This window comes from Sciurus carolinensis, chromosome 9, assembly GCF_902686445.1.
Source record: "Sciurus carolinensis chromosome 9, mSciCar1.2, whole genome shotgun sequence".
In the NCBI taxonomy this organism is placed as follows: domain Eukaryota; kingdom Metazoa; phylum Chordata; class Mammalia; order Rodentia; family Sciuridae; genus Sciurus; species Sciurus carolinensis.
The window spans coordinates 28,693,777-28,715,737 of NC_062221.1; the positions used below are offsets into that span (position 1 = coordinate 28,693,777).

General features: G+C 44.2%; 2 protein-coding genes and 1 non-coding gene across 6 annotated transcripts in view; all 3 read left to right on the top strand.

Moving 5' to 3' along the window:
• The first annotated feature begins 416 nt into the window (after nucleotides 1–416).
• On the top strand, nucleotides 417–8,059 carry Qars1 (glutaminyl-tRNA synthetase 1). The gene is made up of 25 exons (XM_047564126.1): nucleotides 417–565; nucleotides 715–858; nucleotides 1,000–1,147; nucleotides 1,628–1,737; nucleotides 1,879–1,954; nucleotides 2,166–2,230; nucleotides 2,758–2,811; nucleotides 2,945–3,005; nucleotides 3,446–3,517; nucleotides 3,651–3,736; nucleotides 4,080–4,166; nucleotides 4,772–4,871; nucleotides 4,988–5,066; nucleotides 5,147–5,255; nucleotides 5,354–5,484; nucleotides 5,571–5,663; nucleotides 5,775–5,912; nucleotides 5,987–6,074; nucleotides 6,161–6,304; nucleotides 6,415–6,519; nucleotides 6,730–6,822; nucleotides 6,935–7,062; nucleotides 7,157–7,223; nucleotides 7,298–7,423; nucleotides 7,916–8,059. Exons 1-25 carry the CDS (start codon nucleotides 533–535, stop codon nucleotides 7,964–7,966), a joined length of 2,388 nt encoding a protein of 795 aa, XP_047420082.1. The 5' UTR covers nucleotides 417–532; the 3' UTR covers nucleotides 7,967–8,059.
• Nucleotides 8,060–9,217: 1,158 nt separating this feature from the next.
• The window catches only part of Qrich1 (glutamine rich 1), a 49,179-nt gene continuing 36,435 nt past the window's right edge, over nucleotides 9,218–21,961 (top strand). The window contains exons 1-3 of one of the 4 annotated variants that reach the window (XM_047564066.1): nucleotides 9,223–9,375; nucleotides 10,820–10,879; nucleotides 20,963–21,292. In XM_047564066.1, the coding sequence (XP_047420022.1) occupies nucleotides 20,984–21,292 (309 nt within the window). In that variant the 5' untranslated portion in view covers nucleotides 9,223–9,375; nucleotides 10,820–10,879; nucleotides 20,963–20,983. Of the gene's footprint in view, nucleotides 9,376–9,707; nucleotides 10,052–10,819; nucleotides 10,880–20,315; nucleotides 20,402–20,962; nucleotides 21,293–21,961 lie in introns of those variants that run through there. The other 3 variants (XM_047564068.1, XM_047564067.1, XM_047564065.1) reach the window with 3 other exon arrangements.
• LOC124993889 (U6 spliceosomal RNA) lies at nucleotides 15,105–15,211 on the top strand. Its single transcript, XR_007110403.1, has one exon. It is a non-coding gene; the product is annotated as a U6 spliceosomal RNA (small nuclear RNA).

Here is a 21,961-nt window from a genome sequence, read left to right on the forward strand (position 1 = left end):
ATCAAACCCAGTGCCTCACCCGTGCTAGGCAAATGCTCTACCACTGAGCCACAACCTCCGCCCCACAGAAGCATTGTAAAGTCATAATTTACTTGTGAGTTTCCTTACATTTGGATGTTCTGGCAACAGTGTAACACGAAAATTTAAACTAAATCATCACAGAACTTCTCTGAGGTACCTCCAGGCCCAAACCCTTCCTTTTCCTCTCCTGGCCAAGTGTGTCCCAGTAGTCCCTCCATAGGCTGTACGCACATTCTCTTCCTTGGAGTCTATATCGGGATTTCCTGGGATTCATTTTGCTCAACTGTTTCCATGACAACCTCAAAGCCGTGACGTCAAAAACGCGACAGGAACTCATTTGCTCCCTGAGAACAATGTTGGGATGCATTCCCAGGGCTGGAAGAGAAAAATCAAAGAGCAAAAGGTCCTTCTTTTGCCCACATCTTCCTCCTTGCTCGATACTTAACACTTTCCTGCGGGCCGAGGAAAATCTAAAAGTTCGGCTGCACCACTCCTTCAGTAGGACTGGACCATGAATATCGAAGCCAAGCGGACGGAAAAGCAGGTTAGTCTGCTCTCTGTCCCTTAAATGGCGTCGACAATCTGGAGAGTTCCGCCCCCTCCCACCAAGAAAGAACACTATTGGCTCTCCTCATAGGTTTCATTCTCTTATTGGTCAATGGGAGAATGCCAACGTGCAGATTCGGCCCAAAGTTTCTTTTAGTTTCCGGTGTTCCTGCGATGGCGACTCCAGACTCTTTGGCGCTTTTCACGGGCCTGGGCCTGAGCGAACACAAGGCCCGCGAGACGCTCAAGAACGCGGCTCTGAGCACGCAGCTGCGAGAGGCGGCGACCCAGGTGCGTGCCCCTCTGCGCCTAAGGGGGTGGTACTCCAAAGCAGTGTGGGGCCCGGTACAAATCCCCCAACCTGTGCCCCTTGCCCTGCTGTTTCCTATCTCACTGGGTGTGGGGCTTTCCCTCTGATCCCTCTGACCCTAGGCTCAGCAGACTCTGGGCTCCACCATTGACAAGGCTACCGGGACCCTTCTATATGGCTTAGCTTCCCGACTCAGGGATACCAGGCGTCTCTCTTTCCTCGTGAGCTATATAGCCAGTAAGAAGATCCACACTGAGCCTCAGCTGAGCGGTGAGACCCCCCTACTTGTAATACCAGGTCCACCCCCAGTCCCTTTAGCTAAGACCCCCATCTGCCCTTTTGGCCAGGTTCCTCATTTTATTTCTGGTTTCGTTGTTTGTTTTTGGATACTGGGGATTGAACCCACTGAGCTACATCCCCAACCCTTTTTATTTTGAGATGGGGTCTGGCCAAGTGCTCAGGCTGGCCTCAAACTTGTGATCCTCCTGCCTTAGCCTCCTAAATTTCTTTCTGCACAGGCTTTGGGCATGGAGGGGATGGCCTCTGGTGACACTCCTAGGGGAACTGTCATGATGAAAAAGCCTTGGTTAGAACATGTGTTTCTTCCTTTGTGACCTTAGGACTTTTGGGGTGGTGCTAGGGCTTAACCTCTCAGGAGGCCAGACTCTTCTAGGTTTCTTGGGGCTAGAGCTCTGTCTACTCGCTTCTTGGTGCTGAGTTGATAAAAACTCACTGCCTTTCCTTTCTCAGCTGCCCTTGAATATGTGCGGAGTCACCCCCTGGACCCTATTGACACCATGGACTTTGAGCAGGAATGTGGTGTGGGTGTCATGGTGACCCCAGAGCAGATTGAAGAGGCTGTAAGTCTTTACCTGGGCCAGTCCTAGCCCTGGAAAGGAGTGACGTAGCTTCTCTAACTAGGAAGACCCAGGGTGAGGGTGTTGGTTCTTAAAATGTCTCTGAAGGGGCTTTCCTGAACCATATGGTTTTGTTTTTTTCAGGTGGAGGCCACTATAAATAGGCATCGGGCCCAGATCCTGGTGGAGCGTTACCGGTTCAACATGGGGCTGCTGATGGGTAAGCAGAGCCTGGGGAGAAGAGTTATGTTGTTCTCTCTGATCATGCCTTTTCTGGGCACGAATGGGGGTGGGGAGAGTTGGAGCACCTTACATGTGCTCTGGCTGGGCCCAGACTTTGGTTCCTATTGTCAGATATGACCTGTTCTTGGGGAAGAGGGGAGGGGTATCCTCTTTTACCTTCCTGCAGCTTCTTGTGCCCATGCTCCTAGGAGAGGCTCGGGCTGCGCTTAAGTGGGCAGATGGCAAAATGATCAAGCACGAAGTGGACATGCAGGTGGGCACCTCCCTGAACTGAAGTTGGCAAAGACCCTGGCATAGACATGGCCTGAAATCCACTGAGGGATAAAATTGGGGAGGACACCCCTGTCTCTATTCTGATAGTGGATCCCAGTGTGCAGGACTTGACTTGAGCCTCTGGGTGTGTCTAATTTTGGTGAATCATTTTACTCTGAACCTCAATTTCCCATAAACAGGGGTGATGTGGTCTTCATGTCAGGATGCTGGCATAGAATCACAGAGGATAGTGGCTAAGAAAGATTGCTTGTCCTGATGCTCGGCCCACAGTTCTCTGTAAATGGAAGCCCTTGTTATCTGGGCTCTCTGTGGACCCTCAGGCAGGAGAAAGCATTTGAGGCCAGTAAAACTACATGAGGAGATGAGAGGGGATGTGCTAGGTAGCCACATTCTTCCAGGCATTGCTGGTAGAAAGACCAGGAAGCCCTTGGGTGGGTGGTAGAGGCATTCAGGAAATCCTTGAGAAAGAGGATACTCTTGACCTGCCTGACTGTGGTCTTTGCTCAGGTCCTCCACCTCCTGGGTCCCAAGATGGAAGCTGACCTGGAGAAGAAACCCAAGGTGAGTCTGGGCATGACCCAGAATTCTTGGGGGTAAAGTGGGATAGGGTGAGACTTCAGGCTGGAGAAGGGAGTGTCTGATCACTAGATCCTGCTCAGGAGAGATTCTGACCCAACTTTGGCCCTTCTCTCAGGTGGCAAAGGCTCGTTTGGAAGAAACAGATCAGGGGACAGCAAAAGATGTGGTAGAGAATGGTGAGAGACTTCAGACTCCTGTCTCATTCAGTTCCCTTTCTTCTGGGCATTCCCTCTGAAGGGTCCTTATAGCCCAGGATCATCAGGTCTTTGACTTATTCAACACCATGCCTTCTGCCTCAAAACTGGAATTTTTTATTTTTGGGGTGCTGAGGATCGAACCCAGGGCCTTGTGCTTACAAGGCAAGCACTCTACTGACTAAGCTATCTCCTCAGCCCCAAAACTGGAATTCTTATTGTTCCCATTGTTCCTTTTCCCCAGAGACTGCTGTATTAGGCCTCAGAAGTCTGGCTCTATATCTCTTTCTCTGGAATTGAGTAAGAAGGACCTACTCAGATCTGTTCTAGTTGCAGGATATGGGCAGTAGTGATACGAATCTCTCTGAGCTGAAAATGGTAGCTAATTTGTGAACAAATTTTCCTTGGTTTCTTCCTTGCAGGTGAGGCTTCTGGCCAGACCTTGTCTCTGATGGAGCAGCTCCGGGGGGAGGCCCTTAAGTTCCATAAGCCTGGTGAGTGGGCATGTTGAAACCTTGGAGTTGGGGAAGGGGGACTGTTTCTTGGCAATGACTCCTGCAGCCAGGCCCCTGGGGTCAGGATCAATTGGTCACAGCTTGATCCTCAAGTTTGTTCCTGTCTTGGCAGGTGAAAACTACAAGACCCCAGGCTATGTGACCACTCCACACACCATGGATCTACTGAAGCAGCACCTGGAGATCACTGGTGGGCAGGTATATGGGAGTATGTCCAGGAGAGCGAGCTAGTGCCATCAAGTACCTCCTTGAGTGAACTTCCATACTGCCTCATTTCATCCATTTCCATAGGAAAGGGCATCCATTTCCATAGGAAGGGCACTTAACCACTGAGCCACATCCCCAGCCCTTTTGTACATTATATTTAGAAACAGGGTATCACCAAGTTGCTTAAAGCCTGCTAAATTGCTAAGACTGGCTTTGAACTTGTGATTTTCCTGCATTAGCCTCCAGAGCCACTAGGATTACAGGTGTGAGTGCCATATGTTTCTTTAGGGTGGTGTGAGCTCTGGCCTTATTCCTCTGCTCCTATCCCCATCAGGTACGTACCCGGTTCCCACCAGAACCCAATGGAATCCTGCATATTGGACATGCTAAAGCCATCAATTTCAACTTTGGCTATGCCAAGGTGAGCATGTGTCTAGGGCCCTGGCATGCAAGATAACCTCTGGCTCCTTCCATGACTGGATACCAGAAAGGTGATCCTGTCTTACTTTCCGTTCTCATTAATGTGCCTGGGTGGGCAGAGGCCATGCAGGGAACCACATGTATGTCAGATACATAGGAACCCATTGGGCATATTGGAGAAAAAACTCTGAAAAGACTATGTAGTTGTCCCAACTTGGTATAGAGATTTATGTATGTATGTATGTATGTATGTATGTATGTATGTTTGGTACTAGGGAATGAACTCAGGGGCACTTAACCACTGAGCTATATCCCCAGTCCTTTTTGAGACAGGGTTTTGCTAAATTGTTTGGGGCCTTGCTGAGTTGCTGGGGCTGGCTTTGAACTCATGATCCTCCCGCCTCAACCTCCTAAGCTACTGGGATTATAAGTGGGCGCCTCTGGGGCATTTAGGTACAGGAAGATGAGAGAAGTTATTGAAGGTATTTTTAATTCTGACATGAGAGAGCTCAGAATCTCCTAGTTTTATGAGCCCTCAGGACTTTTATGAGTTTTATGTGGGGTTGATAGATATGTGGGTAGTCACAGATATTCTGAATCTCCTAGGCCAACAATGGTATCTGTTTTCTGCGCTTTGATGACACCAATCCTGAGAAAGAGGAAGAAAAGTTCTTCACTGCTATCTATGACATGGTGACCTGGTTAGGTATGGACTGGGTGAGGCCCGGGCAGGACTGGTTGTCAGTGGACCTCTTTTTCAGCCATGGCCTGCTATTGGGTGTTTCTTGCTGGTTGCTCATACTTTGTCTCATATTGCCTCAGGTTATACACCTTACAAGGTGACATACGCTTCTGACTATTTCGACCAGCTCTATGCCTGGGCTGTGGAGCTCATCCATAGGTGAGGCCAAGGCCATAATGTAGACCCAGGTAGGCTGACCAGATCATGACTCTCCTGGGTACTCATACCCTTCTCCACAGGGGTCAGGCTTACGTATGCCATCAGCGAGGGGAGGAGCTCAAAGGACACAACCCTCTGCCCTCACCCTGGAGGGACCGTCCCTTGGAGGAGTCACTGCTGCTCTTTGAGGTGGGCTCCTGAAAAGACAGCTTGGTTTGGGTGGGCCAAAATGCTGAGAATGAGATGCCCCTGGGCTTAGAGACAGCCTGAACCCTTGCTTCCCTTAGGCAATGCGCAAGGGCAAATTTTCAGAAGGTGAGGCCACACTTCGAATGAAGCTGGTGATGGAGGATGGCAAGATGGACCCTGTGGCCTATCGAGTCAAGTATACACCACACCACCGTACAGGGGACAAATGGTGGGTGTGGGCATGGGATGGTGTAATGGGGCTGTGGAGCAAGACTGTGGGCCATGGGGTAGGGACCCACTGCCTATGTCCTACAGGTGCATCTATCCTACCTATGACTACACACATTGCCTCTGTGACTCCATCGAGCATATCACCCACTCACTGTGCACCAAGGAATTCCAGGCCCGGTGAGGGAGCTAAGGGCATGGGGTGGGGAGGACCAGTGGGATTCTAGCAGCCCTTATGGTTTCTCCATGGTCCCCAAAGTGGCCAGTTCTAACCCTATTCTTCCATCCTAGACGTTCTTCTTACTTCTGGCTGTGTAATGCACTGGATGTATATTGCCCTGTGCAGTGGGAGTATGGCCGTCTCAATCTGCACTATGCTGTTGTCTCCAAGAGGAAAATCCTCCAGCTTGTAGCAGCTGGTGCGGTGCGGTAAGTTTGGCTCTTTGGATTGGTACTAGTGGTATGTGTTTCCAAAGGCCTTCTTACCACCTCCTTATCCACAGAGACTGGGATGACCCCCGACTCTTTACATTGACTGCTCTGAAACGGCGGGGCTTTCCACCTGAGGCCATCAACAACTTCTGTGCTCGGGTATATGCCAGTGGGCTAGGTGCGCAGATAAAGGCTGAGTGTGGTAATTTGAGGTTGTGGTTGTAACTGATGAACTCTCCTGCTAGGTGGGGGTGACAGTGGCACAGACCACAATGGAGCCACATCTTCTTGAAGCCTGTGTACGTGATGTGCTGAATGATACAGCTCCACGGGCTATGGCTGTGCTGGAGTCACTACAAGTTGTCATTACCAACTTCCCTGCTGCTAAGGTGGACCTGCCTCTTATGTTCTATGTGTGTAGATATGGGTGGGTAGGTATGTGCCTAGCTGTGGGGATCCTGCTGCCTGGTGTGATTCAGATACCTGTCTTCTGCTATAGCCCTTGGACATTCAGGTGCCCAACTTCCCAGCTGATGAGACCAAGGGCTTCCACCAGGTTCCTTTTGCACCCATTGTCTTCATTGAGAGGACTGACTTCAAGGAGGTGAATTGGGGATAGATGGGCCTAAATGGGGGAGAGAGGGTCCTCTTGCTGCTGTCTTGCCCTGGGGTTCTTTTATCTCCTTATCCCTTTTGTCAGTCCCCCCATTTCCTACTTCAGATAAACCAATCGCTGCTAGACATGTAAGGAAGAGCACCTCATTCTTGTCTGATTCTTGCGACCTCTTGTGTTTACCTCACTTCCTACCTCTAGGAGCCAGAGCCAGGCTATAAGCGTCTGGCTTGGGGTCAGCCTGTGGGCCTGAGACATACAGGCTATGTCATTGAGCTGCAGCATGTTGTCAAGGTGAGAGGCAGCTGTACTTTCCTACCACAGGGCCTGCTGGGTTCAGGATTTGTGTTTAGCCAAGAATCCTGGGGTGATTCCCTGGTCTGATTGCAAACTTCCCCACTTCCAGGACCCTAGTGGCTGTGTAAAGAGACTGGAGGTGACCTGTAGACGGGCTGATGCTGGAGAGAAGCCCAAGGCTTTTATTCACTGGGTGTCACAGCCTCTGATGTGTGAAATTCGCCTTTATGAGCGACTGTGAGTGAACAGAACTGGGATGGATGTGGTTACAAGAAGGGCATTACCTGCTGGGGCTGGCCAGCTAGGGGTGTGACCTTCACTCTGACTATAGATTCCATCACAAGAACCCTGAAGATCCTGCTGAGGTGCCAGGTGGATTCTTAAGTGACCTGAACCCGGTAGGCTCATGGATTGTGGAGTGAGGGTGGTGGGCCTCTGTGGCTGGATATCTGCTTGACTTCCCTGCCTGCAGGCATCACTACAAGTGGTGGAAGAAGCGTTAGTGGATTGTTCTGTAGCCCTGGCAAAACCCTTTGATAAGTTCCAGTTTGAGCGCCTCGGGTACTTCTCCGTGGATCCAGATAGCCGCCAAGGACAGGTACTTTACTTTACCCATCTGTCTCTGCAATAGTAATGTTCCCTGCCATTTGTTGTGCTAAGCATTCTGCCCATGATGCCTTAGTTAACTGTCAACTCCTGAGAAAACTCAGAGGTTAAGTTCATGCACAGACTTAAGTGGACCCCACTTTTTTTTTTTTTTTTTAACTTTTTAGTTGTAGATGAACACCATGCCTTTCTTTTGTTTATTTAATTTTATGTGGTACTGAGGATCAAACCCAGTGCCTCACATGTGCTAGGCAAGTGTTCTTCCACTGAGCCACAGCCCCAGTTCCAGACCCTACATTTTTTACTCCTCAAAATAGTGGGCAGGCATAGGGGAAGTTATTGAGAACTGGGTCTCCTGACCCCCTGGTCCCTCAGCTCCTCTGGGATGAAGAAGGAGTTTTTGGGGATTTTGTCTGGTGAAACCTACCTAGGCCTCCTGGCCTGGTTCTGGGTTGGTGGTTATTCTTCTCCCTGTGTCCTCTAGCTTGTCTTCAACCGAACGGTCACACTAAAGGAGGACCCAGGAAAGGTGTGAACTGGAAGTACTGTGGACCTACCTCATCCTCCTGGAGACAGGGGAGGCTCTCACCACCCCACACTCCATGTCAATAAAGAATAGCTGAATTCCCCTGGAGTCTGTGTTGTCTGCCCTTTTAGCATCTGAGGGCTGTGGAGACATGCTGTGTGGGTGCTGGGATTGTGCTTGTGACAGCTTTGAAATCATTGTTGCACTTCTTGGTGCTGGAGGACAGGGCTTGGGTGGAATTAATATTCTCTGCACCTGGTCTGAGGGACTGGCAGGTTCTGGAAATGCTGCTTCATAGTTAGGAGTTAAGAGCCTTGTGCCAGAAGGATGTCTCTCTGCCTGCCAGGCAGATGGAGAGAGGCCTGACTCCCATCATTCAGCAAATAATTATTGAGCGTCCAGTATGTACCAGGCACAGTGTAATGATGCATAAATGCTGTGGTAGCCTTTCAAATTCATCTAGGAAAAGGGAAACATGGGTGACCAAACAGGGTGGGTGAGCCATCTCCTTAGGCCTGTGCAAAGCTGGGAAGGTATTCCTGATCCAGACTGGGTCTACTCTCAGGCAGTGACTTATGAGGAACCCAGAGGGGCCAAAGTAAGTTGCCGGGACAAGAGGAACAAGTGCAAAGCCCTGGAGCCAGTATGGCACTACAATGGGCTGGATGCCCTCTACGGTAATGGGGGCTGCTGATAATACCTGTGTCTGCAGCTTTAACTGCCTTCCACATTTTCCCTGTATACAAACACCAGGATACCGGAGGTCCGCTTAAGGTGGACCTGACTGCGGACGGCAGAGCTCAAATGGCAGCGCATTGCAAGGGTCCCAGATGCTGGCCCTTCCCCCCGAGGATGTAGATGATCCAGTAATATCTCGAGCAGGGTACGGCTGGGGACGCTGGGCCCAGGTCAGGGGTTTGTGGGGACCACCTTAAGTGAGAGGCCAGGCCGGGTTGGGCTCCGCCCCGCGTGGGGCTGCTCCACCAAAGGAGGTTCCAGCATGCGGCAGAAGGCTGGTTCAATTAACAAGCTTTGAGTCCCAGCCCGCCTAGCCTCTGCTGCTAGGCTGAACCCCAACTCTGGCTCCGCCCCGCATGGAGGAGCGTCCATAGGTGGGACGCCCCGCCTCTCACCTCGGGCTCCAGCAGTCCAAGGCGCTGCCCCCTCCTAGTCTGAAGCGTTCACTTTAAGTCTGGCCGGGAGGCAGAGCCAGTTCTCGCGGGATTCGACGCTCTGATTCTCGCGAGAGGGGCATTGGGCACCCATTGGCTGTAAGGGTTGAATGTAAGATGGCGCCCAGGGAGCTGTGAGGAGAAAATCCTGTCGGTCTTGGAGCAGCGACGGCAGAACCGGGGCCCCGGGCGGTGCGGCGGGGCCGGCGGGTAGAGCGGAGGCAGCGGCGGCGGTGACGTCGCCGGGTGAGGGCTCTGATGGAGGCAGGGATGAGGCGAAGCTGCGGGCCTCAACTAGGGGGCCCACACCACACAACGGCGGGCGGGGGCGGCTGGGCCTCTGCCGCTGGGCCCAGGAGATTTCGGGGCGGCTCCGGAGCGGAGAACGTCCCTGGGCTCGCGTGCCCCCGCCCTGTGGGTGGGGGAGGGGCGGGCTGGGGATTCGGGTGGGCGCGGTGCGCGGGCGCGCGCTGGTGCGGGCGCGCACCCTAATCTGTTTTTACGTGCGGGGGCGCGCGCTGTGCGGGGGGGCCCCCGTGCGCGTCCCCGGCGACGTGCGCGTCCCCGTCCGGATCTTTCTGCTCCAAAGCTGTGGCCCGTGGGCAAGAGTTGCTTCCGGGGCGCGCGCCGCGACCCTCAGTTTGGGGGCGCGCGCCCCGCTGTTGGGTGTTGGTGCCGCTTCGAGTGCGCGCAGGACTCCTTTTCTGAGCTGGGGACGGGTGGCTGGCAGACGACTGGCTCCGTGGGGAAGGTTGAGGGTTGGGCTTTTCTTGCTCTAGTGACGTCCCAGGACAACTGTGACCTATGTCTGCGGAGAAATCTAGCGGCTTTTCTGTCTGTCTTGCGGCTTCGCTTCTCCGCGAAGCGATCGAGATTGCTGGTTGTCCTCAAAGAATGCGGTTACCCGAGGCCCCTGTGCAGGGTGGGTGCCTGCGGAGGGTGCTGCTCTGCTTCGGAAACCGAGTCTTGGCTCGAGAGGGCAGTGAGCCCCCTCGGGTTTCCTCAGCTTATACTGGTGCTTTATGCCGGGGAGGGAAGGTTAACATTTCAAGGCCCTTCAGTACTACCTGTTTCCTTTCATTACAAACCATTTCTTCCATAAGCGCAATTCATACACGTCACCTCTGTGCGCTCCGGAAGGGAATGTTCTCATGTGGACGATATGAAAACTCTGAGCTCTAAAATGCCACTTGAAATCTTTAAATGCAGCCTTTTTTTTCTTCTTCTTCTTCCGCGTGGTGGGAGGGGCTTGCTTTTACTCAGCCGTTACTTCAGCCTAGAAGTTGCCTAGAACAAATTTGATCAACCTAAGAAACAGTGCTTTGCCTTTCCCCTCACCACCCAAATTCCCTAACAGAAATCTGTCCAAGTATCACTGAAGAAGCCGAAAGACAGATCCTTTTAATCCCCCCCCCCCCCCACACACTCCAGCACTGTTTTCTGGTGCAAGGGAATTCTAGTTTTGTCTGAAAGAAAGACAGATAAAATAGCTGCCAATTTGTGTTTTACAGACTTGTATTAAATTACAGTCTTGTATAAAATTGAAGAAAAGGAAGCTAAGGATTGCTAAATTAGCAATCAAATTTGATAATGGTAGTTTTTTCTAATACACTGTATTTTTTTAAGAACAAAGTTAAAACTTAAAAAGAGGCTGAGGATGGAAGGAACTTTTTTGTTCTGTCTTCTTCAGAATGTTAGAAGTCTTAAGAACTCAGGACAAGCAGCAGAAATACATGCAACATGGTGACTGGTGAGTTAAAATTGTTCATATGCTGGAAGTATGTGTGCATAGTTTTTTTTTCTGCTATTATTGAAACATTACAATTCTGTCAGTCATTCTGGGTACTGTCTGCCAGAATCTGCTAAGTGCTGGAAAACCTAAGATGTGGGAGACTACTACATCTTTGAATCCAGCCATAGTTTGTTGCTTGAACATTGTTCTCTTATAAGTGTTACTACAACCTGCAGGTTTTAGCATAACAAAGCATTAACTAAGGACCTAAATGCAAAACAAAACAGTCTTATCTAGGACATACTTACACAATTTATTACACTTCTTAGGCTTGTTTTGGATCATGTTTGTTTTGAACTAGGTAGAGATCTTTTAAATTGTCGTTTGTAAATAATGTTTTCATAAGCTCATCAACTAAGATTTACTTATAGATATCTTCTAGTCCTCTGTGAATTATTTGTGTACCTTTCCATGAACTTCTACAGTTCCCCATCTCCTTTCCAGTTTATGTTGCCGTTTCAAACTAAAGAGTTGAATTTTTTTAAAGTTCAAATTATTCCAATAAAATAATCATATTGAGAGGTTATAAAGGGCAACCTTCTATATGGCAGCTTCAAAATTTAGGGATGTCTTCCCTTAAGCTTGCATGCTTTCTTTGAATTTGATCAGTTGTAGTTTATTCTTGATGTGCCATGCTTCTTGCTTGTCTGCTTTTTAAATGACAACCTTTTATCTTTGAGGGTCTTTTATTTCCGAATTGGTCTCAGAATGGGGTATTACATGAACTCCATGAACTCCTGTTCTTTTCTGTTACTTTGTTGCCCTGCATTTTGTTCCAGATGTTCTGAGTCCTCTTCATGCTTCCTGTGGCTTTTTTTCCCTGTCATATTGGATTGGGATTTTGGTTTTGTTTTTTTGTTTGTTTTTGCTGGGATAGAACCCAGGACCTAGTGCATGCCTACATATACTCTATCATTGAGCACCCCCCCCCATTGTTATTTCTATTATTAAACTGAAGTGACTGCATGTAAAATTGACACATTAATTTTTTACTGTGCTAAAATGGAAAATAGGATTTGGTCTCAGTGTTCAGACCAGGGCAAAAATGTAGGCAGGGCTGATGCTTTCCTTTTGAAAACAATTATGAAATATTTATAAAATATTTTTCTGTTTATATGCATTGTATACAGATATGATCTGTGTACAACTTAATGAGAGAGAAATAATGAAGTGAACCCCAATATAACTACTACTTTTTCCCCGGGGTTGGGGGGTAGCGGGTGTTGAAATTAACTACTTCTTTAAGAAATAGAACAATTCCACAATCTTCGAACTTGTTATGGTATCCCTTCCTGATCACAGTTTCTCAGTACCTAGAGACAGCTATAATTCTGAGTTGTGTGATAATCCCATTCTTTCTTTCTCATTTTACATTTACCACCTTTGTATCCCTAAACATAATTTTGGTTTTTGAAATTTGTATAAGTGGAATCATACTTTATTATTGTCACCTCCTTGTACCATTATGCTTTTTAAATTTGTCCATGTCCTTTGCAGTTGTAGTTGATACCCTTTTCCATATTTTGTTATGTGAATATATATAATTTTATTCATTCTGCTTTTTGTTTTTTTGGTACCAGAGACTCAGGAACACTTAACTACCAAGCCACACCCCCAACCCTATTTTGTATTTTATTTAGAGACAGGGTCTCTGAGTTGCTTAGAGCCTCACTAAATTGCTGAGGCTGGCTTTGAACTCTGGTTCCTCCTGCCTCAGCCTCCCAAGGCGCTGGGATTACAGATGTGTGCAACTGCACCTGGCTCATTTCACTGTTGATAAACATCTGAATTGCCTCCAGTTTTTGTGTAACAAAGCTTCCACGAACATTTCTTGTATAAGTATCTTTTACACAAATGAATGTCTTATATACTTAGGGGCAGGATTGCTTAGTTTTATAAAATGAGTATTTTTAACTTCACTAGCTAATGCAGTGGTGGTGCCACTTTACAGCCTATCAATATTTGGTAGGAATGTGAATTTTAAGTTCCTGGTTGAAAGTATGTGTTGTCCCAAAATAGAAACATGATGAAAATGCCCCCAAATTAGGAACTCCTCTATAAAGGCATGGGTCAGATGAATGGCAAAGTGGGATAATTTCTGTCACAAACCTTGTTAGTAGGTTAGTATCTTTAAGAAGAAATATGGGGACTGGGGTTATGACTCAGCAGCAGAACGCTCGCCTAGTGCATGTTAGGCACTGGGCTTGATCCTCAGCACCACATAAAAATAAATAAATAAAAATAAAGATGTCTACCTACAATTAAAAAAAATATTAAAAAAGAAGAAATATGTAGGGAGAGGCTGGGAATGTGACTCAGTGGTAAAGCATTTGCCTGGCATGTGTGAGGGCCTGGGTTCCATCCTCAGCACTGCAAATAAACAAATAAAAATAATTTTTTAAACACAAAGAAAGAAATATGTCTTCTGCTTTGCTGCTTTGAAATAATGCCTTATGTTAATTAGGACAAATATGACTGTAACTCCTTAAAATGGAAATTAGTTTTTTTCTTGTGAACGTATTCTTCAAATCAGACTTAAGTAAACTATGAGGAGCCATTGCTAGATGGGATCCTTGAGAGGGGTTTGAGGCCCTAGGAATGAATAGGCAGGACTTTTTGAGGCAGCTCAGACTATGTTAGTCCATCACAAATTCAAGACCTGTTCAGCAGAGCCATATGGAGAATCTGGAAGTAACCCAAGAGGGGGTGATTCTGCTGAACACTTTGATCTTCCCTTAGTACCTAAATAAAAAAAAGGAATTAGCAAAAACAAACAAACAGAAAACTACAGAAATGATTATTGTTTTAGAGTAATGTTTTTCCATGGTACCATCTTTTTTCTAGTTATAAAATAATAGCATATGTGTTGAGGGACAGCTCTGCACACTGTACCAAGCTCATATAGGAGCAAGTACAGGGCTTATACCAATGATCTATTTGTTCTTAAGAGTGAAAATCTGGATCTATTGATGAGGGACTAATTTGTCTTTGTTGTTCTGCAAAGCATTTCTACTTCCAAGTATTTAGAAGCAAATATTTGTTGATAGACTCGATACCCATGAACCTAGTGTATTTTCTTGTCTTTTTTTGATTATTAATCTCATCTAACTCCCAGAAATTGGGAGTGCTCAAAGATCCTCATAGATTCTTGGGTTTGTAGAAGTATTTTAATTAATTTCTTTCTGCTCCTCACCAAGTCTTTGAGTTGGAGCTAATTAAGAATCTTTTGTCTCTTTGGGGTTATGGAGGGTCATATTCTCAAGTTTCTCTTTATTACCAAGGCTCAGCCTTTGTGTTTTGTGAGCAGCATCTTGAAGAAATTAACAATCTTATTATGTAAGTTTTTGGTACTTGATGGTTTTGTTTTTAAGATTTTTCAGATATTGAGGGAAAATTATACTGCCGTCTACAAGAATTATTTGTATATCTGTTCCTGTTAATAGAGTAGAAAAGGATGACTTTTTAGTTACTTTTTTGATTTAATAAAACTTGTGGGGGCTGGGGAGATAGCTCAGACGGTAGAGTGCTTGCCTTGTAAGCACAAGGCCCTGGGTTCGATCCCCAGCACCCAAAACAAAAACAAAAACAAAAACAAAAACAAAATAAAACTTGTGGAAAGAAGGAGTATTAAACAGGAAGTAACTTAAATCCTGTTATTCTATTAGCTGGGCATTAACTATGGTTAGCATTCTGTTACATTTTGACATTTTTTTTTTTCCTAGTGTATAATTAAACAATACTGGGATATAGTAATAAAATTGTGTTGACTGCTGTCATGTGTTTCAGTGTCAAGCAGTCCTTATTCCTGTGAATTAGGTATACAGTAACAGTGATGTTTCAGTTTGGTGGGTAAAGGACTTCCAGTAATTCAGTAAGTGGTAGAGGGAAAAGTGGAAATACTGGGAAATGATATCGGCCAAATTATATTGTTAGATTGTGGGCATGTAAGAATATGTAATAACAAATCCCACCATTATATACAACTACAGTGCACCAATCTGAAAAAAAAAATATGTGATATTGAGACAAGTTATTAGGTCACACCATGCAAATTAAATTCTAAATGGATCAAAGTATTTTAATAAAAACATACTGATGGACTGGAGATGCAACTCAGAGGTAGAACACATGTTCAGTGTGTACAAGGCCCTGGTTTGATTCCCCAGCACTACCAAAGCAAAAAGTACTTGTTTTGGCCGCACATATATTAAAATTGGAACAATACAGAGAAGATTTGCATGGCCCCTGTGCAAGGAAGACACACAAATTCATTAAGTATTACATATTTTAAAAAGTATGGTGAAAACTAAAATAGATAAATTATAATCTGATCTATGGCTAAAGAGGATTTTTTTTTTTTTTTGAGAGAACTTTTAAATATATTTCTGAAGCTTTAATTCTTCTAAGCAGTACTTATGTAACAGCAGGTGTCAGGTTATTATTGGGATGGGTCTGTCTGGTAGATACTTCAAGAGTGCAAATCGAAAGGACAAGAAAGGAAACCAGAAATAAGATTAAGTCTATAAAAATGGACAGATTTGTAAGGTTCCTTCAAATTAGTTTTTTCCATTAAGAATTTTTAAGTTTTCATTGAACCCATTATTTGTTAAAATTTCTTACTGTCCTCTGATTCAGTGATTCTCAGATGATTCTGTGGATTTGCATAGAAAACAGCATTTGAGAAGCAGTGACTTCTGCTTGAAGGCCCCCCCTCATGTTTGGCTGTAAGCATGGAGCAGTGCAGAGTTTTGTACTTTATGGTCTAAAACACTTTAAATACATGGCTAGAGATTTATGAAACATGAAGTATTATAGAATATTTCAAACATTTCTAAGAATAGAGAAGAATATGATAAATACCTGCGTATTTGCGTTTTCTAACAGTTTTATAGATTTTTTTTTTTTCCTACTTAAACCTTGTTGGGAGCTGGGGTTTTGGCTCAGTAGTGGAGTGAGGCACTGGGTTTGATCCTCAGCACCATACAAAAGTAAATAGGTAAAGGTATTGTATCCATCTACAACTAAAAAATATTTTTTAAAAAAACTACAAAACACCTTGTTGGTCATTTTTATTTTGTGATGAAAAAAATTATTTAGTATATATATTTTTTAGTTGTAGATGGACAAAATACCTTTATTTTTATTTATTTATTTTTATGTGGTGCTGAGGATGGAACCCAATGCCTCACACATGCTATGAAAACCCCTTTTGATGAAAATTTAAGGAATTACTTTTGTTTTATTTTTGTTTTGGGAATCCAGCCCAGGGCTGCTGATGTGCTAGGCAAATGCTTTACCACTGAGCTATACACCCAGCCCTAAAGAATGCATTTTGATGCTTTATAGTACCTGCTATTTTTTTTTCACGGCAGGGGTTGGGGGTTACCTGGGATTGAACTAAAGGGCATTTGGCCACTGAGTCACATCCCCAGCCCTATTTTATACTTTATTTACAGACAGGGTCTCACTGAGTTGCTTAGCACCTTGTCATTGCTGAGACTGGCTTTGAACTCACTGTCCTCCTGCCTCAGCTTCCTGAGCCTGTGGGATTACAGGTGTGCGCCAGCATGCCTGGCTATTGCAGCCACTTTTTGAAGCTTTTGCTCTATTCTCTTTGAGAACTTAATATATAGCGCATTTGCTCTTTTGCTCAGGGAATATATTTATATTGGACTAGAGTTTCTTGTAACTCTTTTGAAGGTACTATTCTAGATATACTGATAGAAAGCATTTGGAGATGACATGGGCAGAATATCCTTCATCATCTTTGGAACGTTGTTTAAAAAAAAAAAAATGTTTCCAGAGTTTGATGTGGTATGAAGTGCTCTATTTTAAAACTAAAACACTTAATATTAAATAGAAACTGTACTAAGCTAATTGCTTGACAGAGGGGAAAGGGGTCTAGGGTATGACTCAATGGTAGAGCATGTGCTTAGCATGTACAAGGCCTGAGTTTGATCTTCTGCATCACATTTAAAAAATAAATAGGGACTGGGATTGTAGCTCAGTGGTGGAGTGCTTGCCTAGCATGTATGAGGCACTGGGTTAGAATCTCAGCACCACATATAAATAAATAAAGGTCCACTGACAACTAAAAAAAAAAAAATTAAAAAAAATATAAGACTGGGTGGTGGTTCATGACTGTAATCCCAACAACCCTGGAGGTTGAGGCAGGAGGATTGAAAGTTTCAGGCCAACATGCAAGACTCTCTCAAAAAAAAAAAAAAAAAAAAAAAAAATTTGGTGGGTATATAGCTCAATGGTGGAGTGCCTCTGGGGTTCGATCCTTAGTATTACAAAAAGAAAAAAAAGAAAGTAATGTTATTGGCAGAGGTTAATCATGAGAGAGGGGGAGAGGAGGGTGATTTAAATGCTCTAAACTCTCCTAGACAATTGATAAAATTATTTCTTGGTAGATCAAGAACCAGAGGTCAAAGCATGTTTAGTTTTTATTTTCCATTTTATACTTCACATCCCTGCCCCCTCCAAAAAAAAAAAATCTAAAAAATTAAGAAACAAAATAATAACAAAAAACTAGGTGGAATTCTAAATTGAATGTTTGAAGGAAACTTGTATCTAGGAAGACATGTTGGGGAAATACTCCTTCATAATTAATATCAGACCTGAAATTAAACTTGATCTGCCCTATCTGAACTTCTGAAATTTAAGTGAGGGGAAATAAAACCTTTTATCCTAGGGACTGGCTTTACTGGGCAGTTCTTATCTGAAGGTTTTCCAACTCTGTAACTTTGCAGTATTTCTTTGAATGGGTGTTTACTCATATTTATTAGCTCCCAGATTGCTGACAAAAAAATTTTGCTTCATGACTCCCTGTGCTTTTTTTTTTCTTGTAGAGAGTCTCTCTTTTTTTTTTCTCCCTATGCTTTTTTAAAAAATTGTGACAGCTGAGCCTGATGGTACACACCTGTAATTCTAGCATTGTTGGAGGCTGAGGCAGGAAGATCACAAGTTCAAGATCAGCCTTTGCAATTTAGGGAGACCTATTTCAAAATAAAGGAATGGGGATGTAGCTTAGTGGCCTTGTGCCTTAGGTTCAAAAGCAAACATACAAAAAAAAAAAAAAAACAAAAACAAAACAAAACCCAATGAGAGACTGCTTGAATTTTCAAAATTGCCTGTGCTAGAGTTATAGTGACTGTGAGAAAGCAATTTTTATTTTTCGGCAGTACTGGGATTGAACCCAGGGCCTTACTCCTGCCAGGCTAGTGCTCTATCACTGAACTATATCCCTAGCTCAACTACATGTTGAAGAAAATAAATTTTAGGAAATTTCGGTTCCAATTGACCTTTGCTGGTTTGTTTTGTTTTATTTGTTAGTTTTGGTACTAGGGATTGAACCCTGAACCTTGAGGTAGTTTACCACTAGCCACATCTCCAGCCCTTTTTTATTTTTTATTTTGAGACAGGGTCTCACTAAGTTGTTCAGGCTGGGCTTGAACTTGTGATCCTCCTGCCTTAGCCTCCTGAGTAACTGAGCTTACAGTCAAGCACTTCTGTGCCTGGTAGCTGTTCTGTTCTTTTCTTTCTTTTTTGCAGTTCTGGGGATTCAAGTGCTCCACCACTGAGCAATATCACTAGCCCTGCTGTTCTTTTTCTTTTTTCCCCTCAGTACTGGGGATTACTGAGCTATATCCCCAGCCGTTTTTATTTTGAGATGGGGTCTCACTGAATTGCCAGGCTGGCCTGGAACTCCTCATTCTTCCTCCTGCCTCAGCCTCCAGGGTAGCTGGGTTTACAGAGGTGCACCCTATCCGGCTCTTCTTTTATAATGGAGTTGAAAAACAGAAATGTGCTTGCATGGTAGAGGACCCAGTAGAAGCTTCTCACCTAATCTTTCCCTTGACCATTTTGAGCAAGGGGGGGGTATATGTGATTAAAAGAGGTCCACTTGTGAATTTGGTCTTTATTGTGAGAGAGACTTTAAAGAAATTCCAGCCTTTAGGCTATTAAACAAAGGGAAACTTTAACACATTCTTTACCACTCTTCACCCATGCTGAGTAAACTTCTCTGAATCTATTGGAAGAACAGAATGCTTGGCCTTGATACTCTCTCTATATGTACTGTGGACATCATTGATAATGTTGTTTTGAAGTCTCATAGTAGACCTCATTTTCTATTTTGAGACAAGATAACTGAAAGCCCCTGCAGTAGGGAGAAAGGGAAAACAGGACAAAGTGGTCAAGAAAACATGGAAAAGTGGCAAATGAGTGCTGTTTCCGCAGAGAAGAGGCTATGAGCAAGGGTTTCACCTTATACCTCCATAACCTGTACTAGTTGTTCTCTGCACTCAATTGTGCTTGGAGTTTCCTGAGAAATAGGGACTCTCCTAAGGGTAGTGGCTTGGAAATTCTGATTTCAGACAGGATAAGATATGTATGTTCTTTATTTATGGAGACATATATTCATAATACATAGTATACATTGCTAAGATTCATTGCTGGATCTGTTCTGTTTGAAAGTACCCAAGTATATTTTATAGTGTCCCACAGAAATAATGCCAGTGTCAGTAATTTAATAGCAGTAAGGACATACTTTTTCTTTGAATTCCCTCTTAAATCTGGATGTATAGTTTTCTCCCCAACGTACATACTAACAATTTACTAGGGAAAAGTAGTGTGTGCCTTTTCCCTAGTGTATATATAACTAGATTGTATGATTTATGGTTGTAAGTTATAGATGTTACAGGAAAAAGGAATTACAGTTCTTCCTGTTCCATATTAAATTCCAAATGCAACCAGTTTATGAGAAGCACCTTCTATGTTTGAGCTATTTAAGAGGACCAGGACAGTCTCATCTGCCAGTTTAAAGCCAGGTTTAAGAAGAGAGATGGTTATCCACATACCTGAACATAATGCAGAGCACCTGGGTAGTAAAAAAGAGACTAGTATTTCTAGCTTGATTGCTTAAGGAAACAAATCAGTTTTCTAGACATTTGAGATTGATTCCTTTTTGGCAAGAAGCTTCTCTTGGTTTGTGTTACTCTTTTGTCCATTTCTGCTTTTGATCTGGAGGTGATGTTGGTCAAAGGAGGGTGGTGCAAAGGTGGTAGCTGCAGGTCACTCGGTATCCTTCGATTGCACGATTGTTCCAAGGTAATTAGTTATTGTCAATCTCTGCAGATCAGTTCTTAAATAAACAAATACCTGATGAAAAATCTGCAGAATTGACTTCTGAATTTTAGTAGAGACCTTGTTATTTAAAGTATTATTTAATTCACTAGCTTCAATTATTTTAATAAAATTAGTTAATACTTACATAGTGTTGCCTGTTTGTCTCAGGTACTTTTCTAAGTGCTTTAGTCCTCACATGAACTCAGAGGTAAGTACTATTTTATTCCCACATTATAAACAAACTAAATTTTATTTTGTCTAGAGTTACACAGTTGAGATCAAGTTGGGATTTGAACCCAAGCAGTCAGACTTCAGAGGCCATCCTCTTAAGCCATTCTACAAAAGAATGTAAGCAGTCTATGGCAAAATGAGTTTTTTTGTGTTTTCGGTGGGAGTTGAAGAACATGTCCCCCCTCTCTTGGTTCTTTCCACAGCTAGGTGGCATACCTGTCTCTCTAGTATAGGACATTCTTGGGAGCAGAAATAAAACATGTCAGATGGAATCTCTGCTCTTACCTCCTTCCTCTTTGCCTGTTTGTCCTCTCTGTGGTGGTCAGAGAATAGTTTTGCATGTGACATTTACTGTCCAGTGCTTGGCTCTGCAGAGAAGATGGGATTGGCTAGTGCTGGTTGGGAGTGTGTTTTCAGCCTGTTTCATTCAGTACTGTGAAGCATGCTTTTGTTTTTTGTTTTCAGTGTGACAGAGTTGGTTTAAGAAATGTTGAGAAATATTTTGAAACATCATCCACTGTGAAAGTAAGGTGATATAATAAAACTTTACTTTGGATTCCAGACATACACATCTGTCCTGAATTTTCTACTCTGATACCAGGCTGTTTGCTTCTTCGCACTTTAAGATGTAGAAACAAAAGCATAATTTTTATTTCTGTTCATTTATTTTATTTTTAGGAACCCTAAGGACTCTGCAATATGAATAATTCTCTGGAGAACACCATCTCCTTTGAAGAGTATATTCGAGTGAAGGCACGGTCTGTCCCACAACACAGGATGAAGGAATTTCTGGACTCATTGGCCTCTAAGGGTCCAGAAGCCCTTCAGGAGTTCCAGCAGACAGCTACCACTACCATGGTGTACCAACAGGGTGGGAACTGCATTTACACAGACAGCACTGAAGTGGCTGGGTCTTTGCTTGAACTTGCTTGTCCAGTCACCACCAGTGTTCAGCCACAAACACAGCAAGAACAGCAGATTCAGGTTCAGCAGCCACAGCAGGTTCAGGTAAAAGGGAAATGTATAGCCTGTTAAATATACTATTTGCTATTAAGGTTTTAATTAATCTGTACAGAGATCAAGAGATTATTTTAGGGAATCTCTGAAGCTTTTTTTTAACACTGAGACTGTTACAGTTGATGTGGACTAAAAATAACCACACATTCTTGCTGTTTGCTTTGGAGAGTTGAACAGTATGGAAATTAGAGATCTGGAACTAGATTTGGATGTGATAGCTGTATTTGAGTGAGGCATCCCCTCTCTCTGTGCCAGAAGATTGGGAATTGATCAAGGATTTTATTTTTATTTTTTATTTTTTGGTACAGAGAATTTAACCTGGGGCACTTTACCTCTGAACTACATCCCAGCTGTTTTTTATTTTGAGACCATATCTTGCTCAGTTGCTGAGGCTGGCCTTGAACTTGTATTCCTCCTGCCTTAACCTCCCAAGTTGCTGGGATTGCATGCATGTACCATTGTGACCAACGTTGACCAAAGATTTAAAAAAAAATTTTGTTTAGTTGTAAATGGACACAATACCTTTATTTTATTTGTTTATTTTTATGTGGTGCTGAGGATTTAACCCAGTGCCTTGCTCATGCTAGGCAAGTGCTGTACACTGAGCCACAACCCCAGCACTTGAGCAGGAATTTTAAAGAACACATGTACATGTGTATA